Source organism: Prenolepis imparis, unplaced genomic scaffold (genome assembly GCF_030444845.1).
Source record: "Prenolepis imparis isolate NDT839.2.m4 unplaced genomic scaffold, iyPreImpa1.0 SCAF_2, whole genome shotgun sequence".
Lineage (NCBI taxonomy): Eukaryota > Metazoa > Arthropoda > Insecta > Hymenoptera > Formicidae > Prenolepis > Prenolepis imparis.
Window position 1 is genome coordinate 15500367 of NW_028141160.1, and position 21919 is coordinate 15522285.

At 33.1% G+C, this 21919-nt stretch overlaps 1 protein-coding gene across 4 annotated transcripts in view; it reads right to left on the bottom strand.

The window, feature by feature from the left end:
• Positions 1-21919, bottom strand: part of Kcc (solute carrier family 12 member kcc) — a 75641-nt gene that overhangs the window by 27869 nt on the left and 25853 nt on the right. For 2 of the 4 annotated variants that reach the window (XM_083058646.1, XM_083058645.1), the window contains exon 2: positions 20502-20835. The exons of 1 other annotated variant lie outside the window; for it this stretch is intronic. In XM_083058646.1, coding sequence (XP_082914772.1) covers positions 20502-20559 — 58 coding nt within the window. In that variant the 5' untranslated portion in view covers positions 20560-20835. The remainder of the gene's footprint in view (positions 1-20501; positions 20836-21919) is intronic. One more of the 4 variants, XM_083058650.1, reaches the window with a different exon arrangement.

Sequence of the window (21919 nt, forward strand, 5' to 3'; positions counted from 1 at the left end):
AAAAAGTATAACAAACACCCGGATGAAAACGATTCCGTCGGCGACTCGATTTTTTTTTCATAGAACGGAGAACGCGTGTAACTAAAAAAAACCATAATTTAATTTGTCATTAAAATTCGCTTTGCACTGTCGCTCGACACTGGGAGATAAATTTGCAAACTGTGCAAGGTATCAAGCAACAAATTCTTCTATCTCGCGCAACATACATACATATGTATATAAAACGGGATATAAAGGAGAGCGGGATATAAAAAATGCGCAAACGAATTACTAATATGAAAAGAGCGAGAATTATCGCGCAAGAGGAAAATACGTGCATCGCAATTGTAACACGATAAATCTGGTCTTCGTTCGCTCGCGCAATTTTTCCCAACATTAATCGTCGAACGCAGGGCGCGTCTCTTTGCTCTCTTTCTCGGTGAATCATTCGGGCGTACACGAGAAAGAAAGAACGGCTCGACGCCAGCGTTATTTTCCTATTTACATTCACACCTACGGAACGTATACATAAACCGAGGCTTAAACCCCGACCTTAGATCGAAACGCCAGCTTTAAGCAGGGCTTCGCGACGTAAAAAAAGAAAGAATTAGAAGCCCGAGTGATATAGCTCACAGCTGTTTGCAGTTGCTCCGTTTATGCAATGCATCGTTCGTGAATTTATAGCGAGTGTAGATATGTATTGAGCGTTATACGGTATGCTGAAAGAGAGGAGAGAGAGAAAGAAAGAAAGAGATATATTCTCGCATTCTAAATGATCTTGGATATCCTGGATTTCTTGCATTCAATGCGCAAACATTTTCAGTATAAGTACAGTAGAATTTAATATGTATTTACGGTAGAATTTTATATGTATATGTATATGTGTGTGTCTATTTTTTGAATTTTTTCTCTTTAATAAAAAGGAATTTTTTTTCTATTAAAAAAGAAAATTAATTAAATATACTCCAGAATGGAACGAAAACACATTATTTTATATTTTGATCTCGTGTAAATAACGCGCTTTGTGTCACCTCATATAATGAAATATAGAAAGTAATACATACACGAACGACAATGGAAATTTGTTAAAATGAATTTATGTTGAGAAAACTGCTTTTCTGAGTAAATACTGTGCAGTTTTATTACATTGCGATTTTATACTATTTGACGTAGTAAAGGAAATTTAGCATTTCTGTAATTTTATACTGCGCTGCAACGTTGATCTCTTTCTCTGGTATTATCGGTTACAGTGTTGAATTTTCAAGACGGCCTTCTTTTTCTTTCCCTCCTCATCGTATTCAGCGAGCCGAATCATAGGGCGAATTAGAATTCCGGCGAATACCCGAATTCAGGAATAATCGGAACTACCCGGAGGCTCTAGCAAATTTGATTTGCATTGACAAACGTCCATCGACTACTGACGAATTGGCGTAACTTTTTTTGCGAAACAGTAAAGAACAGAGTAGAGAATTAAGTCGTTCGTGCAGACACGACTCGCGGTCTGACTCTCGCGTGTTCATTTCACTTACGTCGAACGTACGTCGTTGCGGAAAAATTGTGCGCCATTATACAAGGACACTTAACATTCATAGTTTATAAAAAAAGAGTATCGAGAGAAAGCTAAGATATTTAAAATTAATTAGCAAAAATAAACAACATTCGATTAAGTGTTGACTCTAATTTTATAAATTAGTTAAAGAGCAATCAATTTTTCAAATTAATTAATAAGGTTGTCGATGATGAAAAAGATCCGGGATAATTTGTATATTTATGCAAGAGAAAAATGGCGTGACAATAATAATATAGCATCCATAAAAGAATTACATTAGGGGAAAGCACGCGAGCGAATTCGAGAGCAGTGAGATAATTGTTGCGTTTATAATGCAATAGCAATTTAATTTTTCCACGTATGCATGGACACAAATCGGCGAGTTTGACTTGTATACAACGGTGGGTGCTTCGTGTTAAAATTTGCACGGCCAGTAAATTCGCAGGCGCGCAACCCAGTTGCGAATTTCATGTCCGCTGCCTTAATTAAGGTATGACCCGACCCATATGCACATGTTGATGAATGATATGCTTTCAAAAAAAAAAGATGAGAACGAAGAAAAGAGAGACAAAGAGAAAGAGAGGAAGACAAAAAGAAAGAGAGAGAGAAAGAGCATGAATTTCGCGCAGTGCGTAAACTTGTAAAAACATTATTATTGACTTTTGTGCACCTCCCACGGTGTAACCGCTACGATAAGCGAACGCTGGAGCAAGATAATGAAGCCGATGGCAAAGTTTTGTCAGTCTTTCGAAACTTCCACTTCGTGAAATTATCGTAAAGATGGTGAGTCGTCTTGAAGTCGTATAAAGGTACATTCCGAACCATCAATTGCATCGAGCGATTCGAATAAAAGTTTCGACTTTTCGTATATCTTATTCCCGGTTTTGTGTGTACAAGAAATATAACGATTTAATAATTCGTATTGAACTTTTATTGCTAAATCTTTTATTTGTACTGCCAGATTTCATGTAAACTACTTTAAAAAAAGAAAAAAAATATTGATTTCTTTCGGTTTTATCTGAAAACTGATATTTTTATTTGTCGCTGAAAGTTTTTCTTTCTTTTATAGAGTAAGTTGCTGCAAGTTGAAATAAATATAAAAGAACGTGTTAAATATCTTCTATTTATCTAGTATGTAAATTTAAAACCGGCAATTAAGTTATGGGCGAGGAAATTATTAAGTAAGTTTTCGATTATTTAGTGTTATGTAATAAAATAATAAAACAGACATGACCCAAATTATATGGGGAATCTCTATTGCAAATAGCCACAGTTTTGCGGAATAGCGATGGTCGCCTGCGATCGATACAACATGCGGTGTACCTATATCGGGAAACGTTGACTGAGTTGCAGTGGACCTTCGTAATTTTCGACAGGAGTTTGCAGAGCACGTGGAACGAACTAATTCGATTATGGACGATCTGACCGCGTCGAGGGAAAATTTAAAATTCGCTCTAGCAACGAATATGCAATACTGTAATTATCGATTCCATTGTTATTGCATTAGAATAAATGCGTAACGATACGAATTAATAACAGACATTACACAAAGTGCGTATTGCATAGCGACGTAGAGATATTTGCATCGAACGAAAAATTAAATGATCGTGATGTATTACATTTTAATTAGACATATCTCACGTATATTCTCAATATCATATTTGCAATTTAATCGAATAAAGAATCAATGTCAATTTCTCTATGTTGTATTAAAATCAGTCTGCGTATAACTTGCATCACGCGTAATAAATAATTATGATACGCGGTAAAATAAATTATTAAATATATAATGGACAATATACATATATATTATGTAATAATGCTGCGTATCACAAACATTGAATCGGATAGTTTATTTAATATTAAGTTCGCATTCTGTTAATTTTCAGTCATTTTGCGTTTAATTTGCATTCCTGGGAAACTATTCCGAGAGAGAGAAAGGAAAAGAGAGGCAGATAGATCGATAGAGGAAATCTGTGTGCAACTCTAGTCAAGTAATTTTGCTAAGTGAAATGCGCGCAGGAATTAATTCATCCGTAAACTACGGACGTCTATTTAAAGTTTACTCCACTTAAATTGATGTTCCACACGAACTCTGTACCCCGCTATGTCATTATCTTTAAGCGGCTAATTATTTGTCGCTCCTAAATCCGTTATATAAAGTGCTCGATTTATAATGATGTTATTAATAATTATTCATACCAAGATATATACCATTATATTTTATTCTATATGTAAAAACAAGTTCAAAATCTTATTAAAAATTCAATCATATGTAGTCCTCTCAAAAATGACAATAAATAAAGAAATTCAAATTTATGCATCAAATTTTAATCGCAGTTTTATAGGATTTTCTTTCTGTCACTTCTGTAGAAAGAAATAATCTTGATGTACGTTTTACCGATAATAAATTATTTATGTTATTATTTATATTATTTATATAATAAATAAGAAAATTATATTAGAATTGAAATGAGAAAGTTATTTGAAATTTTATTTTCGAGCTTGTGAAAAATAAGTAATTGATAAAAGAAGAAAAACGGATATTACGGTTGTTAGAGAGAAAAGAGATGGCTATAATTTAACCGCGAGAGGCCACCTTTACCTCGGCCACCCTTTACGATGCTCATACGTGGCGTACTCTTGTTGTCAGGAGTATTCGGAATAACGAGGGGAATATAGGGCAAAGACTTTGGACATGTTACGCGAACAGAGTTCTCATAGTACTGGTTGTTCAATTTCTGTCGAGTACGAAAAACGAATAAAAACGCCAACACGTTAGTATGTCACGTGAATCGCGATTTTATTTGAATAACAAATAACGAATAAAAAAGCGAATAAGGCTTTTTTTACGATTGACGAATTTTTAGATTAAGAAAGAATTTATACAGAAAATTGCATGAGTTTTTTACTTTTCAAATTTTTTTGTTTCTCATTTAATAAATTTTACATTTTTATCATTTATGAATTCTTCAATCACTCTGAAATTTATTTTTGTATTATAAGTAATCAAAAATCTAAAAAGTAAATAAACATCAGAAATAAAAACAGAAAAACAAAATATTATTTCTCCTATTTAATTAATTAATTGTAAATTGATTTTTCTATAGCAGAGAGAGAACTTTAATTTGACAGTCAATTATAGCGATATTTAAAATTCAATGTTATCAAAGCGAACGGAGAAAAACTGCCTTCGGGGTGAATAAACAGTTACAGTATTTAAATAAAAAAAAAAATAAATAACAGAAAGAGATGCGGTTAATTTTGAGAATACCCTCGTATATACTTTTCGATTCCGATGATGTATAGCCTCTCTAGATTTATTTTTCATGCTCTTATCTCCTGAACAAATTCTCGTGATCTATAGGAAAGCTATACTTTCTGGCTGATTTAACTAACCCTCTCTTAGGGAAAAGGGTGCCTTACTCATATCGTTGTACGTCATTAGAAGAGGGTAAAAGGTGAGAGCGCGGGAACACGGCGGCTGAAGCATCAGCGGGAGAGATGCCGGACTGTCGACGGGTTGGATGACGTCATTCCCGGGTGAATGATGACGTAAAACCGGGGTAGCGTTACGTTACGCAAGCGTGGAGGGTGCGCGTTGCGCGCGCTCACCCACTGCCCTACTTTCCGCCTCGCGCGCGCATTGCCCGACTCGGATGAGCTCGCCGCTCGCTTCACCTCTTCGTCCTTCTCGGGCCATCCCCTCGCTCCCCGCGTGAACCGCGTGTCGAGTGTAAGAGTTAACCCCTATTTTGAAAGGGTTTCTGTGTAAGCTCTATTTATTTAAACGCTTAGCAGCATAGAAACGCGAAGAACGGAGCATTTTTCTCTGTATCGAAAATTATCGAGATAAAAATTCCTTTTCATCTCATTCTTATGTGCTTAAAATTGCAAAATTTTTCGTAGGAAATCTCTTTCTTATTTCCAATAGTTATTTTTGATCTAATATTAATTTTTTTAAATACTTTTTTTTTTAATTACTTTAATATTCTCCAAAGTAAACTATATTATCATTTGGCATCTTAAGAGATATGAAAAATAACATATTTATTATATATTGTTGCACCAAGATATAGATTATATTTTTAATTTCTTTATTAAGCGTTGAGAGAATCACTTAAAAAATGTAGTAATTTCTTTTTTAATTTTAATAGTTGTCAATATAGTAATAAAATACAATGCACTTTGACATTTTTTAACAAGTTATATATCTGTATCATTATTTATCCAATAGTAGTATTCGTTACATTGAAACATCTCGGAAATATTATTTTTCATTTCTTTCATATGCATGATAAAAATAATAAAAAAATATTTGCAATAAATTTTTAAAATTTTTTATAGCTTTCGATATATAATATTAAATGCCAGCAATATTAGGCACAATAAAATCACAAGAAAGCTTGGATATCACGTTCTAACTAAAAGTGTAATAAAATCTGAAGTTTGATACGCAGCGTTTTTTCCATTATATGTGACATCAGATAAGAATTAATGCAGCGATTTTCAGATCGGTTGGTTAAATTGGCGAAAATTCCCGAAAATCGCCTCGAGCTTTCAGAGAGAGACCGTCCTCATCTTCATAAATTCAAGCTCCATTAAGTTCAACACTGTAGAAGGCGCCCTGCGGCTATGGACCCGGGATAAGAATCGCATCGACTTCCCCTTATCTGGGTCAAAGGTATGCACAACGCGTTGGATACATATATACGTATACATAGACATGCATTACATACATGTATGCGTACACATAGCATCCCGAGAATAAACAACATTGACACTGACGGTCGCTCCTAGTTCTCGATCTGCATCATTAATATACAATACGTTCAAGCCATTCACCCGTAAAAAGATGTATAATACGACAGGATAAACATGTCGGGAGACACAAGGATTAACAACTTCGTGGATCGTTGAGGTCGACGTTGAAAGGAAATTAAATACGCGGCTTTTAAACGATTAAAAAGTATTTGCTTATCATCAAGATAAGCTTCGCTTATAGAATGTTTCGAGTAAGTCGGTATTTAACTTGAAAGGATCAAAACGGCCTTTAACTATATCAAAGATTCATGTTTAAAGGAAATTTCACTGGATTTACGAAGATTAAAAGATACTTTGTGTGTGTGTGTGTGTAGTGCGTGCGCACTCTAACAATTCTGGTTTATTCATCTGATCTCTTTCACACGATTAAATTTTTTAAATATGAAAAATTGAATTTTAGGGATAATTCAATTTTCAGGTTCTAAGCAAAATTTCAAAAAAGGAAAACCAATTTTCTCACAAAATACTTCTAAAATTTATATAAAATTATTTTCTCTCTTTTTCTCGCTAAACATATTACAATTTTCTAATTTCTTGTAGTAAGTTCAAAAAATATCTAAGATTTAATGATTTAAAAAAATAAAAACATTTTTTATAAGAGAAAACACAACTCTGAACTTATCAAATTAGTTTGCGGTAACTTTGATGAAACTTTAAATTAAATTTGAAGATACAGTTAAGAGATAAATCTGACAATAGTTGCAAAATAAACAATATACAAGATTAAAAAGTAGCCGAAAGGCATAATGTTGATGCTCCATGACATCAGCGATTATAATCGCCGGTCACTTTGCCGCCACATCTTACACGGTTCATCGCATGTGTCACTTAAATGTGCAAGGTCGAACGGTGAATTATCGACTGGAAATTGCAAGGGACGGATTATCGGGCACCGAGGTCCTTAATAAGCATTCCCTCACGGCAATTTGCACGAACGTCAACGGTGTTGCATCAATCGAATGACGTTAAAACGCGCAATTTAGTCGTACGCATTGTGCACAGAATGTCCCTTCATCTAGAGAGATGGGCAGATAATTTAAAAGGACGAGGCAAAAATTATTTATTATAGTTATTTAAGAATAACAATTCAGGAATTTTGACTAACTCTTTATATGATATAACATTCCAAGCTTTGCGATGATATAAAATAGATAACAAAGTTTCGCTTTTTAATTATAATATTAAATAGGTTCAACACGGAAATAAAATTTAATATTTAATTAAGCGTTTCATGTTGAAAAATGTTGCAACAAATAATGGCATAGAAATAAAATTGTATATCACTCGTTCAATTTTTATCTAAATTAATTTGCACATTTATTAATTGAAAATATTATATGTATTTCATATAAAAGATAAATGCAAAGTTAAACGACCTATAATATAATATAATACTCCGCAATGCATAATTCAAATATGCGATTAACGTGTGTAGTATCGTGTGGAAATGAAATCTTAATTAACAGTAGCATTGGTCGACCGCAAAACCGACACACATCGCCGATCAACGATCCTAATTGACCGATTAAACAGGATAATTCACGACAGTTCGCGATCCATACATAGCAAGAGTATCGAGAAAAGTTCTATGGAATTTGCAGAATGTCCTGATTGAAATCACGGCTCTCGTCGTCGTTAAAAAACACAAGTCCTGCGACTTCATTGCGAAAATAAATTAAATGCGAGAAGGAAAAAAGAATATAAAGAGTATATATGACGCGTATCGGTATCATATTATTATATCAACACTATAACGTTAAAATTCGGACAATTTTTTAAAATGAAATTTGATAGTGCAATACGATGAGGAGAATTTTAAACGTATTAATACATATTGACTTTTTAAATCTTTAATAATTAATAAATTGTGTAATTCAATTTTAAGTTATTATAAAATTATTAATTAATAATTTGAAATATGTTTTATTTTTATCTCCGAAAAATATCAGAAAAAATTGTAGCTGACATGTGATAATAATTGTAGATTTTTTTAAAGCGAATCATTTCTCGGGTCTGCGCCCCATTTTGTCGATACGATTAAGATATCTCTTGGATAAATCGCTGTCAAATAACTCGTTTGAAGGATTTACTCATCTAGAGAAGCAAATAGCTCGATCCGTCGGCTGTCTGCGTCGGCGACAAGCTCGACCGCTGTTCGCGTCTCTGTTTCAAGCAGCAGATCGATACAGCGGAGTCTGCGTCTCCAATCCGCGTGTATATAGACTTTATTACCACGCGGTGCACCCGGTAAATATCCCGGGTACAAGGTGATCCCGCGACGACGACGCGAGCCGCATTTTAAGGATATTACCATGTCCGTATGAAAAGGGGTTTATTATTTGTTCCGAATGCGTCCTGATGCTTTTTGACGAATAAAAAGCGGGCATCAGGAGGCTTCGAGTTACATACTTTCCGCGTCCGAATATAATATATAACATTTAATCCTATAATCCGACCATGGATTAAACATAATATTGTGCACTAACAATATAATCCTACTCCGAAAATGTATGTTTATAAAATTAATTCTGTACAAAATGCATGTTTATATAAGCACAATCCCAAACAAATATCTTCAAAAAGAAATATTTTGGAGAAAGACAATTGATATTAATAAAAATTTAATTCTTTTTTATGAAAATATAGAAATAAAATAGCGCAAACGATAATTTCAATGTATTGTCATATAATTATTTCCTTTCTCTCTATTTCAGGAAATTAGTTAAAAAATTTTACACATTTCTTTCTGTAAATTCTACCTCATCATATACACACACATTTTTTTATCTTTATCATGATAATATAATTTTTAATGCGCTTTCTCATAGACATAAAAAAATTGTTATGTCAACCATATATATGTACTATAATATCGTTGCAATTTTTGTCACATATTAATAGTCGATATAAAAAATTCCCTCGCACAATTCTATGCCCTGTTTATAAACAAGTGTCAATACACAACCATTTCTTATTATTTATCTCTCTCTGGGCCTTCATTTCTTTTTCTTTCTCCCAATTATTAATTAACAAGGCGCTTTCCAAAATCTGCGTGCATATATTATATATAACTCACATTTTACTAACAATTATTTCATTAACAACCACAACCTTCTATCCATCAGAAAATAAAAAAATAACATTCGCAATTATGCCGCAGGGCTTTTATGTTGACGTGTTGTTACTTGATATTAATGTTGACAGTAAACAGTTGGAAACGATCGATAAAACGGGTTAATTGGCTGTTTCTTATATGTTATGCGAGCCCGGCAGATCTTAATTTATGTACACACTGATATATTTTTTGAAATTATAATGAGATATCACAAGGGAAAATAATATAAACGAGTGTATAATTCAGGAATAATGTGATATAATATACAATAATTGCGATCAAAATAAAAAAAAAAGACAAAGTGGCAACGTTAAAATTAGACGGGTTAGACAACGCCCTAGAAATGAATTATCCCGTGATATTATTCATCCCAAATTATCCACGGCACGTTATGCTCAAATAAGCGTGTGAGGTATAATCTGTATATTAATATCATGCAAAGAGAAGAGAAATAAGCCGGATAATTTCGGTATCTTAATTAACGCATAGAAATATCGCGGAATATTTCATTATTTCCGATCTCGGAAATAGTCGTTTAACAAAATTTTGTGTATCTTTAAAGGTTAATATTTCGAAACGATTCCTCTCTCAGCTTTTTGATTATATGAAATGTCGTATGTGCCAAGGTTTACTTGGTAAATCTAGGAGTTGAGTATAGAACTCAACATTTCAATTACATGAAGCCGGACTTAGCAAGTGAAAACTTAATTGCAATCGCGTAATGCTGCGAGGTAGGACGAAAGGAGACGAATGGATTAAAATTATTGCTCGATGTGTTGCTAAATGCAATCCTACATCATATCTCTCTATATACTCTCTTCGACCAGCGGAAATAACAGTGATTATGAAAACGAAAATCGATATGCTCCGAATAAATCGATCTCAGTAAAATTTACGGGACTGATTTACGGAACTGAAATATATTAATTAATAAATTATAAATATATAAATTTATATATTATTTAATCGATTCAAAATAAAAAAAAAGTACGGGCAGCACACATACAGATTCAATTTTTTAATTACCGATTAAAGTAAATTGTGTTAAACGTTTCTCGATTTTATTAATTCTGTATTATCTATATTATATAAAGGAAATATTTATACGCAAGAGAATGCATTTATTCGCTTTACATATTATCAATTGTATTTATAATATTAATTCAGTGTACTATCACGGAGCTAAAAGGGAATGCAATTACGATAAAGGCCGAAGCTACTCTGAATAATTCAATAAAGAGATACGATGCGCGAGAGACGTTTCCCTTGCTCGTTGTGTTTCCTGAACGAGGAGAAAAAGATAGAACGTTTTCGCGTGATATTAAATTGATAGAAAAGCGAGGGGCGCTCGTAAATCAGTACTATTTAATTTTTCATGCACGCGGCGGATTCCGACGCTGTTCCAAGAATGTCACGAAATTCGACAGAAGATATGCCGTCTTCTCTCTCGCGACAGAGCTAAATATTTGACGAAACAAGCGTGCGAATCGTCCGGCATGATTTAATGTTAAATGACGCCCAACGATTTTGATGGACGTCGATAATATCCGTCTGTGGCCGTGAACATTTTTAGCCGACTTTAAAGACGCGAAGAAATTGCCGAAAAATGTATGTATTGTGTTAGAAATGACGATAGATTCGTGGAAGAAGTTAAAAAGATTTAAAACCTCTGACGTAATTTTTCCCAAATGTATTGAGTTGTTTAAATTTTTTCTAGTGTCTTTTTCCTATAAATATATAAAATAAAATAATATAAAAATAATTAAACAATTTTCTAGACAGCTCAATTTATGGACAAAAACTAACATTTACATATATGCGTAATACTAACAATAAGATCACGGAGAAAACAGAATACATCTCTCGCTTTCATTTTATGTAAATAGCTAACAATATTATATATATATATATATATATATATATATATATATATATTTCTAATTATAAAATATAATAATTATATATTAAATTAAGTATTAATATCAGCAAACATTTTTTATATTTCGGCATTGTCGTGGAATTTTTGCAGCTTTCTTTATAACATGTCCGCTGATTAATCAATCATAACTACTAGTCTTAAAAAAAAAAACTCGATTCAGAGCTATGCAGTAAATATTGTACGCATTCTTCGAATGTTTTCATAAGACATAAATCAAGACAATCGTTCATTGCGATTCACGCTTATCAACTTTCGATTTTCACGAGAGTATATCTGGTCATTGCGCTTCCTGCTTTTATTTTCGCGCGTTAATCGTCGTACAACGATCGAAGCTCGCTGATCTAAATAAAACGCCGACAATAATTTTACGCGCTGTTAATTATTTCGAACATGTTTACTCGAGTCATGTCATTGCGGGATAGACAACAGCAGTAAAGTAGACAGATCATATTTTATACATAAACTTATTCATCTAGTTTTTAAAAAATATGAATTTATAAATGTGTGTATATATATATATATATATATAATTTATAAATTTTTATCAGATTTTAACTATATATTTGATCTGTAATGTGTGTGTGTGTGTGTGTGTGTGTGTGTGTGTGTGTGTGTGTGTGTGTGAAAAATCTATTTTAATTATAATTTTGTTAAAAAGAAGAAAGTGTTGTTACAAAGTGTTTCATTCAATATACCGATAATAAAAATAAAAATAATATACTTGATAGAGAAATTTCACGATATTTTCCTGCTTCGTATAAAGTTATTTCAAACAAGATAGGATGTGCAAGTATACATTGTATATATCGGATTCAATATTTCAAATAAGATAAATTGAGATATGGAGTTAGCTGCAGGGAATTTGACATTTAAAGGAATGTGCCCAGCCTTTAACATCTTATGTTAAAGATGAACCAGAACCGCTGATTCGACAAAAAATAACGCTAAATGTAGGTTTCATTGCAAGTAATTTTAAGAAACATACTCATACGAACGTCTATTTGTACATAATGTAGAAAAAATCAGGAAAGACCAAATATGATAACATAATCAAGAGATGAAGATCGAGGGGTGTTCACCCGTTTCGCTTTCTCGCGCGCCGAATGCTTTGTATCAATAACTATAATGGCAACGCTCGCAGGAATAAGCGGTCAATTGAATGGAGGCAACGAAAACAGGCAATGGAGTCTTCGGATGATAAAACATAGGGAAAAACAATGACGTAGGACGAACCGGAGAGAGAATTGGAGCGTGCGAACAGGGAACAGGGAGATCAGTTGGGAAGGATTTCCCAAAATTAGGGATTTAGGTCGAGAAAATATTCTTTCTCATGTGATTCTATCTTAAATAAATTCCTTTCAAATTCTGAAGATATTATTGTTACAAATGATATACATATTTTAAAAATATGTCGTATATTTTATACAGAGTTATTCAAAATGAGTCATTCAATTTCAAATGACTATATTTTTTAAGTTTAAAAATATATATTGATTAGTGATACATCAACCAAAAGAAAAACTGTCTATCGAGTACTTTTAAGGTGAAAAACAAAACTTGAATAGCTCTTCTTTTGTGGTTGATGTATTACTAATCACTATGTATTTGTAAATTTGAAAAAAATATTTATTTGAAATCAGATGCTCGCACCTGCACTTGCACACACACACATCGTGATATTTTTTTTTATATTATATTATATATTAATATATATTATTTATTTTTCTTTAAATTTCATCTAACATTTATTATATTTATAAAGCGTATTTGATAAATCTATTTATCTCTCATAATTTATAAATCCATAATTTTTAAAATTCGTTCATTTATTTTCTCTTTCTTTAATTTAGTTTAGTCATAATCGAAAAAAACACATGAACAAAATACATTATTAATTCCAAACCTGAACGTGTCATAGATACTGAATTTAATATTTTCGTGCTATATTTAGCTTCCGCATTATTAGGAAATCCCAGTATTATCGTATAGAGAATGTTGCAGCAAGAAATATACGAGAACCGAGATGCCAATTAGACCCCCGGGTGCTGTGCAAGAGTCAAGAATAAGTTTTTTCCCAACAAGAATTATTATGTCCATCGCGTCGAGGATATAAGTGAATCTATAGATAAAAAAACTATGCGCAATATTAAAGCAGCCTTCAACTATAGAGAATTGCTATGTATCTTGCTTTCTAGACATTTAAAAAGAAATGCTTAAATGACATCGTAATCTTTTATACTCGTTCGCGAATATCTTTTACATATCTTGCGGACTTCTGTTTAATAGTTCCGTGTTGTCACAAAAAATTAATGAACTAAATTAAATATTAAACACGCGGGGAAATTTGGTGCCAAGATTATTCCGCCATCGATCGCATATATAATGAGCGACGAACGGTCAACGAAAATAACCATGACATTGAACAAGAAGTCTAAATATCGAAAGAAGGAAAAGTTGAAACGATAAGATGAAATACCGGAAGAAATTTATTTTGAAGAAGGTTATATATTTTCATTCATTTCTAAAAATCTTGCAGAGTTATATCGATACTAATTGCTATACCTCTAAAGTGCCTTAAGTATTATTGTTTTGTTTTAATATAATTCGGTTATTTAAATTCAATTCAATTCAATTCAATTATTTCTGACGAGTTTTTAAATTTAATTTATAAAAAAAATATATCTTTTTCTCATTTTTTTTCTCTCTCATAAGAAAATATATTTATTGAGAGATTTCATCAGACACAAGATAGTTTTGAATATTTTGCCGGAAAGTTTCGATTCGAAAGTTTGAAAAGAGCAATCCAAATCAGTGGGGCATACGTACAAGCGCATCGCTGCGCATAAATCTTGAAAGATGTGGTCGAGTGCCGATCATATTTCTCGAGCATGTCGGAAAAACTGGCTCGAGGTCGATGGCGGTTTTCGGTGAAAATTCGCCGGCACACATTTCCCCCTCGCACGTCCACAACTACACTTTGCCTGCTCCATTATCCCGGCAATATCCGGCGCAGCATGCGCTTCTGAAAATCGGGTCGGCGCCGGGACTGATCCGGGCGCCCCTCGTCGAGGGAGTAAATTGACAAATTGGGCCAATCAGGTACGAATGTACCGCCAATCGTGCAAACAGCGGTTTATTTTTTGCTCCCTCATGCGCACTTAATCTTCCGCTCTGGGAATATAATCCTTCAAGCAAACTAATGACAATAATAACATATTTCAGATTGGTTTAACTTCGCGACCTGCGACGATTGAGAGATATATATTATAGATTAAAGAGCTACTTTGCAATGCTATTGATTTACATTGTGATACTCTCTATTTTTAGAAATTTTTATTCGCCATTCAATTTTCAAAATTTTTATTTTATTGAGGATTAGTTTTAATCTTTATTTAAATAACGAGTTATTTTTAATATAAATATTACTAAGTTGTAAAAAAAACTTTCGATAATTTCTGTTGAGAAAAATATATATTTGTCAAAAAAATACTATATTAATTTTCTTTTTAAATTAACATACAATGTGTACTTTGTAAATAACTATGATTTATATGCAAATAATATTAAATAATGTGTGCTCGACAATTTGATTCAAATGTTAGAACTTTTCCAACAATGTGTAAAACTTTCAAGGTTTGCAATTCGTAATTCAAAAGCCTACACAATTTGCACGATACTTTTTAACGCGATTAAGAAAATATGTAAGTAACAATTTTCGACTAAAATAGTTTTGCGCGACACAGTCTATGTAAAATGCATTATCGTAATGAAGGCATTACAGATATGGCCATGCGCGGCGTCTTTTATCATAGGCTATTTAATACTGCACGACGATAAGCGATGCAATAAGAATGTCGCGCTGGCCACACCACAGTCGCTATCATTCCGCGGCATCGTTACCAAGTTGTCTACGCTTTATCGATTTTCCTCGACCTTGTGCCACGCGGCGAAGGCATGAATTACCTCGATAAACTCTTTCGCCCTTCGGTTTCTCTCTTTCTTTCTCGTCATGCATGCATTACATAGACCTATATCCAGCACACAGGTATACACGTGGATCTACGTTTTCAATTAATTTCTCATCGTTGTCTCATCTCCTTCTACCAACAGAGACAATTGTTACGGATTTTAAAAATCAGCAGATAAATCACTGGTCTTATATCACTCGACTGTTATCAATGTCAAAAGTTGACAGAGAGCATATATTTCACGGAATTGTTTTTAATATTTTTTATATACACGATTTGTTCTTAATATTTTTATAGAAACCTTTTTTGTTTAAATTACCTTATCGAAATAAAAATATTGTTATTATATTTGTTTGATGCACAAGATGAATCTTTACTTTATTCTTGGTAAGGTAATCTTTATTTTCTCCTTGACACGCTTATATATTTCATTAAACAAGAGTCGTAACTGGCTATTTTATTGGACTACCCTTAACTGTTCTTTCTGTACACAGAGGACTCCATTTCTTCCATTTCGCCTACGAGTCCCATGTGAAGCTTTACGAAGCTGCGGTATAACAAGGCCGAGATCTTGAGTGTGTCACGAGCAAATCTTTACCTACTTGTTCGTTAACGATCTCGTTTACAACGTTCCAAAAAAACTTGTTAAAAAATGTCACATATATTCTAAACATTAATTCTACAATTTTAATAAATTTCATTCAAAAATAAACGTTTAGAAAATCATGACTTTCGAAAAAGCTGCAATTAAAGACTGAGCTTCAAGTAGGATCTGCATAAAGTGCAGGGATGAGGATATCGAATTGTAATGAGAATATTCGAAGCTTGTTCCTTTAGGGATGCGCGTGAAATGCCACGATCCGTTTAACGATTGAACGCTTCGAAATGCCATCGCTAATTGCTGACTTCAAGATTACCATCGCGATAGTAAAAAGGAATAGTAAAAAGAGCTGAAATACTCATTGCTTCATAAAAATATTTCTCGTATATTTCTATCGTCCTTTTTTATGAGGCGAGAAGGAAAAATTGCTCAAAGAAAAAATGGTTTTCGTAAAAGTAATGCATAAAAGACAAAGTGTTCAATAATTTTATTAACAATTTCGTTACTTTCCCCACACACGATTATTTCAATAAATTTTTTCATTTGATTAATAATTAGAAAAAATGTTGAGAAAAAAATAGAGTTTTATATAAATTCCTGTAATATATAAAAGCAATTTAATATCATTTACGATTCTAAATTTATCAATATCTGTTTCTTAACAAGTTTTTATCTTTGTTCTTATTTTTTATTCGTCTGCATTCGCAAGTATTCATGCTACGAGAGAACGTCGCGATTAAAAAGACTATACACCCGCGTATTTTTTTCAAAAAAGTTTTTTATATCGGCGAAAATCGATTTTCACTTGTCGAGTTACGCGATCATATTTGCGAGAATTTCTCCAACGAGATGTAATAACTCTCATCGTGTTGCATAACATCGAGCGTCTTGAAAATCAATTTAAAGATTACTGCTGCTGTGTTGAAAAATGCGCAGAGAGACGACACGTTCACTAAGTTGTGAACGCACGTCTTTCGAGAAAAACTGAATTTAGAAAATCTTGTCGAAGAAAGAGAGCGAGCGAAGTGCTCTTGGTGAGCTTTTAGTTCATAATACATCGTCGCAAATCACACTATCGAATATTTCCATTAATCTGGCACCCCAGAAAATTAAATTCCCGCAGATATATATATTTGATTTTATTTTTTATAATGCGGAAATTTGTCGAATCGTTTGTTTTCTTTACTTTATCTTTTCCTCTCTATCGTTTTTCTCGAAAATTATAATTATATAATTATAAAATAGTCGTGAAATACAAATATAAGTCACAATTAGAAGTCTTCAATATTTAAATAATAATTAATTAGAAAAGAAAAGTTCTGATTATTCTTCAGTGAATTTCAATAAATTTAATAACAAAGCCTGATCCAGCAATCCGCGATTGTAACGAGAATCATTTATACATCGCGCGACGATGCTATTGTGACAACGTCGTCGTTTTAGAGATTAACTGTCGTACCGTTTAACATCCATTGTCGCGTTTACGTCTGATTGCAAATAGCGTAACCGTGAGACCAAACAGACTATGAGAATCGGGAATAGGATAAGACACGTTTGTAGTTAGCTCGATCGACTCTCTGTCCAAGCTCGTTACTTTGTTGAAATATCGATGTGCCGTTCAGCAACACTTTATTGCTCGCTCTACCAAACGACTGCAAGCTTAAACGAAGCATCCAAGTTAACTTCCTAGCCGCGTTTTTGTTTCGGATGTAGATTAATTATAGAAGTAAAAAAAACAAAGACGCGAAATATTTCCACTTTGAAAAAGCATCTCGCTTTAGCAAAATGTCAGTAATTACAATATAAGGATAATTGAAAAACTATAATATATAAATATTTTTTAAATAAAAATATACATAATATTAACTCTATTTACATTATTTATGTAGATTTTTCAAAACCGATTAATACTTTTCTAGAAATATTTGGCTAAATACTTTTAATTATAAGATTGAAAGCAAAAGAAAGAGAGAAGAGAGAAGAGAAACTGTTGTCAAATGTTCGTGCAATGCATATAATATATGTCTAATCAGAGTGCTTAGAAAAGTATATACTCTGTTAAAATTTACAAATAAAATAATGTTAGATTAAACAATCGTTCATTTGATATTTGAAATTTGCTCCATACCATGCAAATTAAATAATTTATCGAATGACTTAATGCTGTATCGAACATTTTGATACAGTAACCAGAGATAGTGATTTGCCATCAAATATGTGCGAAAGAAAAATCGATTGCAAATTCGTCGAAGGATCAATCCATCGTTAAAATTTGATGTGATAAAAGTGGGTCGCACTATTCCCGTGTCTACCAACGGCTCCAACATTCAAACGTACTTTTTATCGAGTTGTCGAGACTTCTTACTAAAGGGTCTGAGGGATTAATCGAGATTAACGACGAGATTAAATTGAAAACTCAACGGCAAAACAAGGTGGCGTTCCTTCCGGGCGAGAGATCATCGAGCAGACAGTTACTTCTGGATAGGGTTAATCCAGAGGGATTCGCCGCTATTGTTCCCGATGGCCCGCATTTACATATCGTTGCTTGTACAATGCCAGACCCGACGCCCCGACTCCGAACGCGAAACGTAAGGTAATAAACGAGCTTACGCCGTGAAGTACCCGCGATAAGAGCATAGTTATCCGTTCTACATGCATAACCGTTGATCTTTGAGTTTAATGTTTCGAAATCGATGCGTTAAATCGATTTATGGCGCATGTAATCATTATTGAAACATCAGCACATTGAGACATGTGCGCAGTAATCAAACATGATGCGAAATAATTATTAGGAGAGAGTTGCATTTAAAATTTTAAAGCTCTTTCAACGAAATTTAACAATTATTTTAAAATAAAAATTGCTGCAAATAAAATTTATTTCTAAGAATCTTTAATTTTAGATTTTAATACAATAGTGATATAAGTTTGCCTAAAACCGAATAGTTATACTATATTTAGCCGTGGAGTTGAATATATAAAGGTCATTTGAATTCCTTCCACGTGGAGAGTCTTCGTTCGCATATTGAATATTAGATAGATCGATGGATAAATCAATCGAACTATTACTGTTACTAATTGGGAGAACTTGCGTCGAAGATATTATTTTTACTATTTGATCTTAGAAAGGAAACGGCGAATATTTCCTTCCTTTATAAACCCGCTTATCCGCCATCGCTGATCTTTATCTTCGGATTCGCTACTCTTGGCGCATCACGTGATCTAAACCAAGAAATCCAGGTGGATAAGAATAGTCGCAATCATCGCGAGTGAGCGAGATTTTCCGCTGCCAGGTGTGCAATAAAGACGCGCTCGCACTCGAGAATGCGACGGAAAACGACCTTCTCGTGCCAAATTCGCATTTCGAACTGGTGCGGAAAATAATATAAAAAACGCATTGTCCCGAAAATTCAATTATGTCAAACCGATTAGAACGCCTCGCTTTCACGTGCCACCGATATAGATCGATTAATCGATCAACGCGTTACGCAATTAAGGGATTCCTCTACGTTGCCGTGCCATTCGATCTTTGTCAATTTGTAAAACTCCATTGTGATATCTGGTGATCAAATTATTTCAAAGAAAAAGTTTTTTTTTAAGTCTTTTACCGTTTCTGATATATATTTTTAGTTTGGAGGATTCAATGAATTACTTTATTTCTGTTTCTTTTCTTACAGAAAAGAGAAAATTATTTTGAGAAAGAAACTATATAGAAAATGATTCTTTCCGAGAAAGAATGCAATTTAGATTAATGTTTCTTCAGCATGCATTTAATTTCTTCGCACTTAATTGGTTCGACCTTTATTCCTTCCGCGGTATATTTTAAGCCGCGATTAACATAACATAACACACAGCATCGATTATTTCTACAAACAATTCATGAACAGCATCTACGCGATGGAAGATTTATATCTAGTGCTCAATCTATTTAAAGACCGTCTATTTTCCTCTCAAGGATCACACGTCTATTACAAAGCGTTTCACGCCGCATTATGCGGAATTTGCATACGTTAAATATACGCGAGCGTAATAATAACATGCTCTCTTAGAATTATCTAATCGTTAACTTTAGGATTACGCTATTATCGCGCATCACCGACGTAAAAACAGTATAAAAGAAAAAAAGAAAAAAATTGCCACATCGATGCCTCACGTCAATATTTATTATTACTTTGATCGATTAATGCTTAATAAATATATATAAATATATTAATGAAGAATTTTCGATGACATTGTCACTGTCGAATATAACAGTTTCAGACAAAATTGATTTTGTTGAATAAATTATACATCGATCCGTAAATATCCTTCATAAACTTGCATTAATATTTATTAGTACTTTTATAGGAATTATATTATTGATTTAATAATAATAATAAAAAGTTAATGTTTGAATCTTCGACAATCCGTACAAGACGTTTCAGACGAAATTAGTTTCGCCAAGAAAATCGTTTCCACGCTAGTCCCTTTTTTTGCCTAAAGAGTTGAACTTTTTCGAGAAAAAAGAAGAAACCAGAACAGTTACTTGCCTTCAACGATATGCTCCTTCTTCACCAGGATCAGAGGAATCGCCCCGGAAGCACTCATGATGTTCTGCTGCAGCTCACGTAGATTGTACTTTCGCACAAGGAAGCAACACTTTACTATACATTCACAGTTTCCTCAGACGGTAGTCTCGGCAGCGCGGGATCGATTTATTGAATGACAGTTTCTATTTTTGTACCGGCGCGGATTTCGCACGCGAAAAAAGAAGAGAGAGAGAGGTAGAGAATCTCGACCAAAGAAGACTCGCTCTTTTTTCTCCGCCGATTCGTCGTGAAATAGAACCTTCGACTAAACCCTCAACGGACCTTCGATCTTAAACTGCAGAAAATTGTCTGGATTTATCGTACGATTAATGAGAAACATTTACGCGATCGAATAATTCAGTGGAAAGCGCCGTCGATAGTCAGACAGATTTAATCCCAACATAACAATCTGTTTAACAATCGGCATTAAATTTTCGGAAGAGAATCAACAACTAATATTTAATGTTAGAAACCTGAGTGTCTTTTAAAAGATATTCCTATTTCTCACTTGGACTTGCAATTTTCCTTAGTTGATAAAAAATTAAAGTTTAAGATAAAAATATTTATATCTATAATTACAAGATTTGTCCAAATTATATACTTCCACGTTTTTTAATTAATTATGAATATAATGTTAAATAGTAATGCGCTTCTATGCATAAGTAAATAATCGTTAAAATAAATTTGTATATAATCAGAAATAAATTGGAAAATCATGGACGTCGTTTTTCAATTTTATTGCAAAATATCGCCCGAAAATGCAAATAAGATTTTGATCGAGCGTTACTAAATTGACTTTCGATTTGCTAATGCTTGATGAACACAATCAAGCACTCACGAGTCGACGAGATTTCGTTTCTTGCAACGTTAATAAATACGTACCGTTCAAAAAATTTGAAAAATGCATTGAAATGGCAATATGGAGAAAACCTCAATAAAATAAAAACCTCATTCGGCAAAGCAAAGAAACTAAATAGATAAAGAATCGTAAATAGATAAATAAAACTTATCTACGTTTAATAAATAAAAATTACCCAAGTGAAAAAAGGCAACTATAACGAAATTAACTGTTTAAAATAAACGAGGTACACGTGCATCGCGCTTATAAGCTGCCATTCATTCGTTCAATTTTTATCTTTTACCGTTTTATCTGCTTGATTAAAAGAGCGTAATACCGGTTTACGTAGCACTCGTTGCGAGTGACGCAGCATTATGGGGAGAGAAAAAAAAAGAGAGTAGTTAACGCACCACGTTCTCTGGGCTTCGCTATTTCTATTACACATCAGTGGTCGATAAAACCTAACGCTCATCTAGCATGTATCATATTATGTAAAAATCGTGCTCTCTCTATATATATATTATATATACATATATATATA